The following is a 10,739-nucleotide window of genomic DNA, read 5'->3' on the forward strand; positions in this document are numbered from 1 at the left end:
AATGTTACGTGTAACTTTTATTGTGAGGAACATATTTTTGCAACTTTGGCGGATAACTCTCTGGGTTAATCTTATCAAATTGCTCAGGTGCTTTGTTTGAAAACAAAACATTAAGAACGCAACTAACGATTACGATCGTTACAATTTAAATGAGTAACCTTTAAAATCTGAACAGTCGCATTTTATTGTTGAAACAATGTAGAATTTGCTTCCGCCGCCTTCGCCGGATAACAACTTCCGGGTTCACCGCTCCATGCGCGAAGTGACAGCAAGTCGGTCACGAAATAGTTCCACTTTTAAGCCAATTGTTTTTGTTGGCTGAGTGCAGCTATACGTTCATATTTCATTATTTAGTCTTTTTTTTTTTACCTTCTTAAAAATGGTCTTTTACTTCACAAGTGCCGGTGAGTTCGAAGTCTTGTTAGCTTTTAGCCTGGTTAGCTCTTATTTGTGCTCACAATTTTACTGTCCTCATCTCAGTGGTGGAGCCTCATTACACCATTTACATGGGAAAGGACAAGTATGAAAGTAAGCTTGCACTCACAATAGTTGTGTATTGATTGTTGAATTTCATTTAATCAAATACGTTACACTCAGACGAAGATCTCATCAAGTATGGTTGGCCAGAAGACATCTGGTGAGTTACACCACAAGCACAATAATCCCAATATTGTCCAAACTGATTATTGACATGTAATTATGCTCTCAAATAAATGAAGTTTTCCACGATATTTTTTATTTATTTATTGAGCTACATCTGTACTTATTGACATGATCATGGAGCTTTTTTTAATCGTAGTAATCAAAATATTTCATTTTCTGACAGGTTTCATGTGGACAAACTGTCCTCGGCTCACGTTTATCTCCGCTTGCCAAAGGTGAACGGATTACATTGTCTAATAATTTGTCTCATTTACATAATACAGTATGTTATTTTGCTTCCTCAAATGCCTGTTGTAGGGTGTGACTATCAACGATATTCCTGCGGAGGTGTTGATAGACTGTGCGCAGCTGGTGAAAAACAACAGCATTCAAGGTCTAACTGTCAATAGACAATTAAAAAATATATATATATTAAATGTTCTTAATAAAATGTCGGATTGTGTGTTGCCTCGCAGGCTGTAAAATGAACAACATCAGTGTGGTTTATACACCGTGGGCCAACCTAAAGAAGACTGGAGACATGGACGTGGGACAGATCGGTTTCCATCGACAAAAAGAGGTCAGCGGTCCGAGGCTCTTCCATCACCGCCCCGACCTTTTGTGTCCGCGGATTGTTTTGCCGACTGCTGGCATTTTGTCTTTTGCCACTTCAGGTGAAGACGGTGGCCGTGGAGAAGAAAGTCAACGAGATCGTGAACCGGCTGGAGAAGACCAAAGAGGAGCGCCACCCCGACCTGGCGGCCGAGAAGGAGTCGAGGGACCGCGAGGAGCGCAACGAGAAGAAAGCTCAGCTGCAGGAGCAGAAGAGATGCGAAAAGGAGGAACAGAAGAAGAAGAAGGAGATGGATGAGCTCAAGTCAGTCGGCGTGCCCTTGACCTTTATACATTTCTCTCATTTATCCCTCCCCAAAATACATTGAAAGATAATTAATATGCATTTGACTTCAATTATTGTCGTTTCTCTCGAGCAGATGCTTCACTTCCCTGATGAAGAGCGAAAATATGCAGACCAACGAGGTGAGCGCGCATACGCTAACCGGCTACACGCTAACAACGTTGTACTCTTAAGCTAACGCTAATATTTGAAAATCCGTCCCTCCGCAGGAAGGCTACGATTCCGACGACTTCATGTGAGGGTAACGACAGCAGTGACACGATAAAAAAATAACACACAAACGGAGCAGTGACGACCCGGCCCCAAACTAACATGGCCGCCGCGTGCCGGGGAGAGGACGGCATAAAGTTCCACGGGACAAGCAGAGGACCTTTTTTGAGGGGGACGTAAGACTGATCGCGTCATGTTCCGACTGACTGGTTGCACTTTTTTTGTGTTGTTTTTGCATGTCAAGCGTTTACAATCTGTACTGTTTGACAATATATCAATTGTATTTTGCTGCTGCTTGTTTAAAACCATTTCCACAGCTCATCAGCAAAACAACCATGAAATACATTTTAATTTAGAAAATGAATCGCAATACATTTTCTATTAAATATCTTGTACATACACAGTCTGGACTTTGTGTAGGTGAAAATGGAAACAGGTTGTGGGGAGTTCACTTCAGGTGAAAGGCTGAATACACATCGAGCACATATGGAGAATGACAAACATTCACCCCATCACTGAGTGGGACCCGATCTCACGCTGAAGTCAGACGGGGACTCCAGTACACCATCAGTGTCTCACACAGCGTTTGTTGTACTTGTTTACTTTAATTCCACTTGGTTCTATTTGACAACCAAAAGCAGGAGAAAGAAGTGAAAACATGCAATTGTACTTATTAATACTTCATGTTACTATAAATTACGAAAACTAAACGGTACAAAATCATACACTTGTACACAATTTATTACATAACATTATCATTCTTTAGACTTTTCAGTTGTTGCAGTTACTGATAGTGGCCACTGGGTGGCAGTGTTGGACTCGTATACTGTATATATGTTTACGTTTCTTAGTATTTAAAAAAAAACATATTACAAGAACGAAGGGGTGTTATTAAAGCATTTTAAACTTAATGTAACTGATTGTTGAAAATATTGTTAATAGTCAGACGTTGACGGACTTTGTTGTGCCCACGTTTTCACAAATACTTAAAATGAAGTCATAATCAAACCAGACTTTTAATATACTATTATTACTAACTTTTACTTACTTACTAACGTTACTACGCTAGCGCTAAATCGAAGTTAAGAACAACGCCCCCCAAATAACATAACGGAGATAAAGAAGCTGGCGATGAGAGGCGCATTATTATGACGTCACATATGTCGAGCGTTCTTCAACCGGCAACTCCCTTTTGCAGAAACACCGACGAACTTTATCCGGACGAGTTTGAATTATATTTAAAAAAAAAAAAATGTTTCTTTCAACTTTTATTTCCACCCTTACCGCCCATGTGCTAGGGTTACTTTTGTTAGTGTTGTTTGTAGCCTTCCTCGGCTACTGCGCCTACGTCAAGTGTGTACACCTGAAGTACGACCACATACCTGGACCGCCGAGGGAAAGGTAAGGAAGAAGGGTGGGGGGGGGGACGTTTGTCTGCCATCCGTTCACCTCCGTTCACCTAATAAAAGTTTGTTTGGTGTTTTTAAGCGTTTTCTTAGGTCATTCTCCTATTTTGTTGAGGACAATGAAAAACGACGGTCTGGTACATGACCTGTTTCTGAAGTGGTAAAAAGTATTATTATTATTATTGTTATTATTATTGTTGTTGTTGTGGACAGTACTATTCACGTGATTACGTTGACAGGGCCGAGCGTTATGGGCCAGTGTTCAAGATCAATTTGTTGCATCACGTGCTTGTCTTCGTTAGCTGCCCAGAAACGGTGAAGGTATACAGAAAAATTATGACACATTTGCAAATACTGTATACATTCGAATAAAAAATATTAACAAATTAAATTAAATCCCCTGACCATGGGTTTCCACATACTGTTTTGTCAATATCGTCGTCAGTCTCCACTGCAAATGAATCGAGTGTGTTGTGTTTGATGCATTCAGGAAATGTTGATGTCCTCCAAGTATCCCAAAGACATGTTCCTCCACAAAAGCCTCTTCAGTATGTTTGGCCAAAGGTGAATTATCAAGCTAGACACACATAATAGTAATAAAAAAAAAAACATATAATAACAGTACATATACTGTATATGTTTGTAATATTTGCAGGTTCTTGGGCAATGGCCTGGTAACAGCAAGGAACCACGATCAGTGGTATAAACAACGGCGGATCATTGACCCTGCTTTTAGCAGCCTGTGAGTTCTTTTGCACAACATAATCTTGAGCACAGATTATGTTGTCAATCAGTAACCAATGCAGTTTAAAAAAACAAACTGTAATACAGTATATAAAATAGGGTGTTGCACACACAACCTTTTTGATAGTAACCCACACAAACAACAACACAAGAATCCAGTCAAACAAGTCCCCCCCCCCCCCCCCCCATTCCTCTTTGCACACACAGATGTGCAAGCGCGATATATGTGTTGCATTGTCGCTGCGGTGCGGAATCAAATGTGGTCGATTTAACTTTTTTTTTTTTTTTTTACAAATCTGTACTAATATACATTAACTAGAAAAATTCCCGCGGAAATTTTGAATGGGACTGCTGACTCTTGCAAGGTGGAAAGACGCATGTAGTACTTGTAGACATAGTAGTAGTAGTATAGTAGCAAGTACTTGTAGTAGTAAGTAGGACTTGTACTAATATAAGTAGTGCTTGTAGTTGTAGTAATTTTAATAGTAGTCAAATGGCCAAGATGGCCGCCGACTCAGGTGAGCGAGGGGGAGAGAGTCCTTGGCGTACCTAATCAATTGGCCAAGATGGCCGCCGACCCGGCTGGGCGTGGGGGAGAGAGTCCTTGGCGTACCTAATCAATTGGCCAAGATGGCCGCCGACCCAGGTGAGCGAGGGGGAGAGAGTCCTTGGCGTACCTAATCAATTGGCCAAGATGGCCGCCGACCCGGCTGGGCGTGGGGGAGAGAGTCCTTGGCGTACCTAATCAATTGGCCAAGATGGCCGCCGACCCAGGTGAGCGAGGGGGAGAGAGTCCTTGGCGTACCTAATCAATTGGCCAAGATGGCCGCCGACCCGGCTGGGCGTGGGGGAGAGAGTCCTTGGCGTACCTAATCAATTGGCCAAGATGGCTGCCGCCCTGGGCGAGCAGAGTGGCGTGAATCCTGGGCGTACCTAATCAATTGGCCAAGATGGCCGCTGCCCTGGGCGAGCAGAGTGGCAAGAATCCTGGGCGTACCTAATCAATTGGCTAAGATGGCCGCCGACCCGGGTGGGCGAGGGGGAGAGAGTCCTTGGCGTACCTAATTAATTGGCCAAGATGGCCGCCGCCCTGGTCGGTCGAGCAGAGTGGCGAGAATCCTGGGCGTACCTAATCAATTGGCCAAGATGGCCGCCGCCCTGGGCGAGCAGAGTGGCGAGAATCCTGGGCGTACCTAATCAATTGGCCAAAATGGCCGCCACCCTGGGCGAGCAGAGTGGCGAGAATCTTGGGCGTACCTAATCAATTGGCTAAGATGGCCGCCGACCCGGGTGGGCGAGGGGGAGAGAGTCCTTGGCGTACCTAATTAATTGGCCAAGATGGCCGCCGCCCTGGGCGAGCAGAGTGGCAAGAATCCTGGGCGTACCCAATCAATTGGCCAAAATGGCCGCCGCCCTGGGCATTATTATTAATCAACAAATTTAAAGTGTTGAAAAAAGCTTAAGAACAAATCTATGAACTCTCACACTCAAGTAAAAAAAAAAAAAATAGCAACATTTGAGTAATTGTTAAGCATGTGCATACCACGCCGCTTCATTTCCGCCCCCAAAAGTGTGTTGACGCACGCGCAGGTACCTGAGGAGTCTGACGGGCACGTTCAACGAGCAAGCCGAGAAGCTGATGACCAAACTGGCGGACGTCGCTGACAAAAAGACGGAATCCCACATGCTGGAGCTGGTCAACCGGGTCACCTTGGACGTCATCATCAAGGTCGGCAAAATATTATGATATAAAAATATTGTGTTTTTTTTTTTTTTAAAAAAAAAGGTTGTTTGTTATTTCAGGTAGCGTTCGGCATGGATTTGGATCTCCTGGAGGACAGGTCGCTGTTCCCCAAAGCCATCGAGACGTGCCTCCAAGGGATGGTCCACAACGTACGCAACGTCCTCTTTCAGGTACAGTAAACGTTGGCGTCCTAAGCTTCAACATGATTAGGGGGTCCATGTTGGGGGCACCAGAGGATATAAATAACGTTAAATAAATTACATTTCTTTAAAAAAAAAAAAAAAAAAAAATCCCCAACTAATTCCCCACAAAATACTTATATATAATAATGAATGTAGTAAATAATTAAAATTACATTAAATAGCAATACATATTTTAATTGAATAACTAAATAAACACTATTTACGAATAAATACAATACATGAATATATTCATTCATTAAAAAAATACAAATTAAAAAATGTAATTATTTAAAAGTAAATAAAACAGTAAACATACATCATTTAAAAAAATAATAATCCCCCAAAATATTGATTAATAAATACATTTTTTTAATGTATTCATTTAATAAGAAAGTAAAGAGAAAAGTAAAGAAAAATGAATGCAGTAAATAATTAAAATTACATTAAATAGCAATACATATTTTAATTGAATAACTAAATAAAAACGATTTACAAATAAATACAATACATGAATATATTCATTCATTAAAAAAATACAAATTAAAAATGTAATTATTTAAAAGTAAATAAAACAGTAAACATACATCATTTAAAAAAAAATAATCCCCCAAAATATTGATTAATAAATAAAATGTTTTAATGTATTCATTTAATAAGAAAGTAAAGAGAAAAGTAAAGAAAAATGAATGTAGTAAATAATTAAAATTACATTAAATAGTGATACATATTTTAATTGAATAACTAAATAAACACTATTTACGAATAAATACAATACATGAATATATTCATTCATTAAAAAAATACAAATTAAAAAATGTAATTATTTAAAAGTAAATAAAACAGTAAACATACATCATTAAAAAAAATAATAATCCCCCAAAATATTGATTAATAAATAAAAAAATTTAATCTATTCATTTAATAAGAAAGTAAAGAGCAAATTAATTAATTATATTAGTCAATAAACCAATGCTATGAATAGTAAATACAATTTTAAAAAGTAAATAAGTTTAATTAATTATTAAATATAAAGATAAATAATGCATAAATGCAGTCAAATGAAGTTACAAAAATTCATAAATTAATCAATAAAAACTTGCCGCAGTCATTTGAAAAAAATTGCGTAATCACCAATAAATAATATTGAATAATAAAGTAACGGCATGAAATAATACATACATTGCAGCCTGCTGCAGCTCCAAAAAGGAATATGAAGTTCAAAGTTCAAATAAATAAATAGCAGGGTCAAGACTTAAAATTCCCCCCCCCCCCCAAAATTGAAAATGCTCAAATTTGAGGTTTACGTTGAATTTCTACTCCCACTTCTGTTGCGTAATTGTAGGAAAATAACGCCGAGCTCTCTTTTACCACAATAATCAAATTCTTCATATCGAGACTCAAAAGTCATCTTGAAATGCGCTTGACGAAAAACACGTCCGCTCGCGCAAACCTTTTGACGGTCGATCCCGTGACTCGCTTCCAGTTCCACCCTAAAAACTGGGCCTTCGTGGCGGAGGTGCGCGCCGCCTGCAAGCTGCTGCGCTCCACCGGCGCCGAGTGGATCCACAACAGGAAGATGGCCATCCAGAACGGCGGCGACGTGCCCAAAGACATCCTCACGCAGATCATCAAGTCGGCCGGAAAAGGTCCGCGCTTTCCCAATTCCATTCTCGCACTCAATGAAAATCGATACGATTTGCTGAGGTTCTATTTTTGTGAAATGAGTTATTTGGACTTGTTTTTGAATTTCAGAGGAAAGCATGACCAAAGAAGACGAAGAGTTCATGCTGGACAATTTTGTGACCTTCTTCATCGCCGGTGAGACTTTAATCCGATTTCAAGTCATGAGGGCTGTTCATGTCGACGTTGCCGTGGCGACGCTTTTGAGTGGCATTCCGTGGCATCAGAATCTCACTTTATGTGCTAACGGATTAGCCTGGATTTTGCCCTCAAGTTGTACAAATATTTTTATTTATTGTATCAAATTGTTTGATTTTAAATTATTTATCATCATTGCATTTTTTTCAATTAATTGTATGACATCATAAAAAAAAAAAGATTAATAAGTATTACTGTATTACTATCATTATTATTTGAAAACTATTAGGCTATACAAAAATATACTTGATTTTAATTTTGTTATTTTATGATTTTTTTTATTTTTTCTTATCATCATATTTTTTAATTAACCATACGAAATCATTAAATAATGTGATTAAAATAAATATTGTTGCTGATGTTATTATTGAAAAGCTGTTTTAAAATGATACAATTTAACTCTTTGACTGCCAAAAACGTTAAATAACGTTTAGTAAAATCCTATGGAGGAGTGCCAAAGACGTTAAAAGACGTTTGTTCCAAAACAGAGGCGAAACTAACCATTTTCTATTGTGGATTACTGAAAAACGGAATAAGGTAGAAACAAACTTTTTTTTTTCTGATGAAAGATGAGAGTCCAATCTTTTTTTTGGTAGTATGTGTGTTTCCATAGTCCAAACACATAATTTTCTATGGACCTTGAAAGATCAGTCAAAATGCTTAAAATCGGCTGGCACCCACGGCATCCCTTTTCTGAAAACGTCTGGCAGTCAAAGAGTTAATGTTACCAAATTTTTGTCAATTCTGAATTTATTTTCTGTTTTTTCTAGGACAGGAAACCACGGCTAACCAGCTAGCATTTTGTATCATGGAGCTAGCCAGACATCCTGACGTCCTGGAAAAGTGAGAAACAAGAAAAGCTAGTCACTTAAATTGTTTTTTGTATTTTATTTTAATTACTTTTTTTTTTTTTTTATCTGTTTTGTTTTTGCAGAGCTCAGAAAGAGGTGGACGATGTCATCGGGATGAAACGAGAAATTAGCTACGATGATCTTGGGAAACTCGTTTACCTCTCGCAGGTATCCAATAATAGTCCAACTTTTTCCTCGAACATAACATTCAATTCCATTCTCGATTTTCCAACTTCAAATGTGTTCTTCGCTTGAAGGTTCTGAAAGAGACTTTAAGGTTGTACCCGACAGCTCCGGGAACGTCCCGTGACCTCGTCAACGACCTCGTCATCGACGGCATCCACGTTCCGGCCGGAGCCACCTGCATCGTAAGGCGTTGACATTTTACCCCAACAAAAAAAAGTCAAATCAGGATTAGTAAGGGATTTTTTTTTTTTTTTTTTCTCGGGTGATTCAGTTCAGCTCGTACGTATCCAGCAGATTGGAGATGTTCTTTGAAAATCCGCTGGAATTTAACCCAGATCGCTTTCATCCGGATGCTCCCAAGTAAGACTTTTGAAATTAATTTTTACTTACTTTCTTTTTTTTCTTAGTTTTTACGAAACAACGTTAGTGTCTTGAATTCCTTTTATTTTATTCTATTTTTTAAAATAGACTTTTTTCTCGTACTTGTTTGTTTTTCCACAAAAAATATTGAACCTTTTGATGTAATTTCCATAATTTACAGTATGATTTTTTTTTTATTCTTGTAAATACATTTTTTTGTAAAATTACAAAATGTATTTCTTTTTTCATAATACAAAGAAACATCGTTATTCTGATTACATTGCACTTTTTTCGCCGCAATTATTTTTTGCCTGAAAAACGATTTTGATTTTCATTTTATTGTGCCTTTTTTATTATTATTATTATTATCGGAATCTGTAAAAAGGTACATTCACAACTAGGATTTATTTTCCGAAGTAGGATTTTAATGTTTTGAAATCAATAAACAAAAAATCGTTAAAATAAATCATACAGAAAAAAACATAAATTTATAAATAAAGCTATTCATAATCAATGTACAATATTTTATATCACAAATTTTTGACAAAGTATAAACATTCTTTTCCATGCAAGATTTCGATTTTATTATTTGTACTTTTCAAATAATAATGACTCTTTTTGTTGTTGCAAGGCCTTATTACTGCTACTTCCCGTTTTCTCTCGGCCCGCGCTCCTGCCTGGGACAGAATTTTGCTCAGGTGATTAAAAAAAATAATAATACGACTAATACAATAAATATAGCCGTTAACGAACAACGCAGTGAGTACCTTGGTGTATTCTGTCGACAGATGGAAGCCAAAGTGGTGATGGCCAAGCTGCTGCAGAGGTTCGAGTTTGCCCTGACGCCGGGCCAGAGCCTCGAAATCCGCGACCTGGGCACGCTGCGGCCCAAGGGCGGCGTGATGTGCACCGTCACGCACAGGAATCACCGCGGCCAGTGAACGCACAAAATGGCGGCATCGCACCAAAATACTTTCGAGCCAGTATGCTGCGAGCGTGATTAGCTTCGCCAAATCCATCAATAATCTTTGTTCAACTTGTCAGCTGCCGTCCAGTCAGAAACACATTAGACTTTATTCATCAATATTGTTAAAATAATCACTATACTGAAATATTGCACTGACATGTATATCCTTGATTTTGCTTTTTTTTGTTTTGCCTGTAATTCAATCACTTGCAACAAATGCACTTTCATGTAATAAATATGTATATTTTTATTTGAATTGTTTTCATTATTTTAGAAAAAGCAATACCGGTAAATATCTATTTAGTGATGCCGTGAATGCTAACATGCTAAACGCTAACTCCAAATGCGCATGGGCTAACAGTTAGCATCTATGTGGTGGTCTTGTTACCTTTTAAGCAACAGTAAGATACCTGATCAATATGTCACTTACAGCGATTGTCATTATTGTTTTTCTTTTTATATGTATAGTTTAATATTATAGAGTGCTATATTTATTCTTTAAAACACATTTTTTAATCAGATAAGAAGACCATGCAGATAAGAAGATAGCAAAATTAGGTTATTTGTCTGCTTTCACATATCAATGTATAAATTAGGATGGTCCATGAAGTAAAATATAAAAAAAATGTAAAAGGATTATATACAATAATTTT

General features: G+C 38.1%; 2 protein-coding genes across 2 annotated transcripts; both read left to right on the plus strand.

Annotated features, from left to right (window-relative positions):
• The first annotated feature begins 210 nt into the window (after window positions 1-210).
• Window positions 211-2,167, plus strand: ccdc25 (coiled-coil domain containing 25). Its single transcript, XM_077552731.1, has 9 exons — window positions 211-404; window positions 481-528; window positions 598-637; window positions 827-878; window positions 961-1,036; window positions 1,119-1,222; window positions 1,317-1,519; window positions 1,635-1,680; window positions 1,768-2,167. The coding sequence occupies exons 1-9, from the start codon at window positions 380-382 to the stop codon at window positions 1,795-1,797; spliced, it is 624 nt and encodes a 207-aa protein (XP_077408857.1). The 5' UTR covers window positions 211-379; the 3' UTR covers window positions 1,798-2,167.
• Window positions 2,168-2,920: 753 nt separating this feature from the next.
• LOC144039140 (cholesterol 24-hydroxylase-like) lies at window positions 2,921-10,336 on the plus strand. Its single transcript, XM_077552137.1, has 15 exons — window positions 2,921-3,169; window positions 3,257-3,334; window positions 3,414-3,495; window positions 3,665-3,738; window positions 3,830-3,916; window positions 5,509-5,647; window positions 5,722-5,832; window positions 7,328-7,490; window positions 7,597-7,662; window positions 8,493-8,565; window positions 8,657-8,741; window positions 8,831-8,941; window positions 9,031-9,119; window positions 9,751-9,817; window positions 9,908-10,336. The coding sequence occupies exons 1-15, from the start codon at window positions 3,021-3,023 to the stop codon at window positions 10,058-10,060; spliced, it is 1,527 nt and encodes a 508-aa protein (XP_077408263.1). The 5' UTR covers window positions 2,921-3,020; the 3' UTR covers window positions 10,061-10,336.
• The last annotated feature ends 403 nt before the right edge of the window (window positions 10,337-10,739 follow it).

Source organism: Vanacampus margaritifer, chromosome 19 (assembly GCF_051991255.1).
Source record: "Vanacampus margaritifer isolate UIUO_Vmar chromosome 19, RoL_Vmar_1.0, whole genome shotgun sequence".
In the NCBI taxonomy this organism is placed as follows: domain Eukaryota; kingdom Metazoa; phylum Chordata; class Actinopteri; order Syngnathiformes; family Syngnathidae; genus Vanacampus; species Vanacampus margaritifer.

Excerpts from the sequence above, each read along its gene's own strand:
- ccdc25 (XM_077552731.1), top strand. The coding sequence starts at position 380 with ATGGTCTTTTACTTCACAAGTGCCG. Across the intron at positions 405-480 it reads CTTTTACTTCACAAGTGCCG|TGGTGGAGCCTCATTACACC; the intron begins GTGAGTTCGAAG and ends TCCTCATCTCAG. Across the intron at positions 1,520-1,634 it reads AAGGAGATGGATGAGCTCAA|ATGCTTCACTTCCCTGATGA; the intron begins GTCAGTCGGCGT and ends TCTCTCGAGCAG.
- LOC144039140 (XM_077552137.1), top strand. The coding sequence starts at position 3,021 with ATGTTTCTTTCAACTTTTATTTCCACCCTTACCGCCCATGTGCTAGGG. Across the intron at positions 3,170-3,256 it reads CCTGGACCGCCGAGGGAAAG|CGTTTTCTTAGGTCATTCTC; the intron begins GTAAGGAAGAAG and ends GGTGTTTTTAAG. Across the intron at positions 3,917-5,508 it reads GACCCTGCTTTTAGCAGCCT|GTACCTGAGGAGTCTGACGG; the intron begins GTGAGTTCTTTT and ends ACGCACGCGCAG.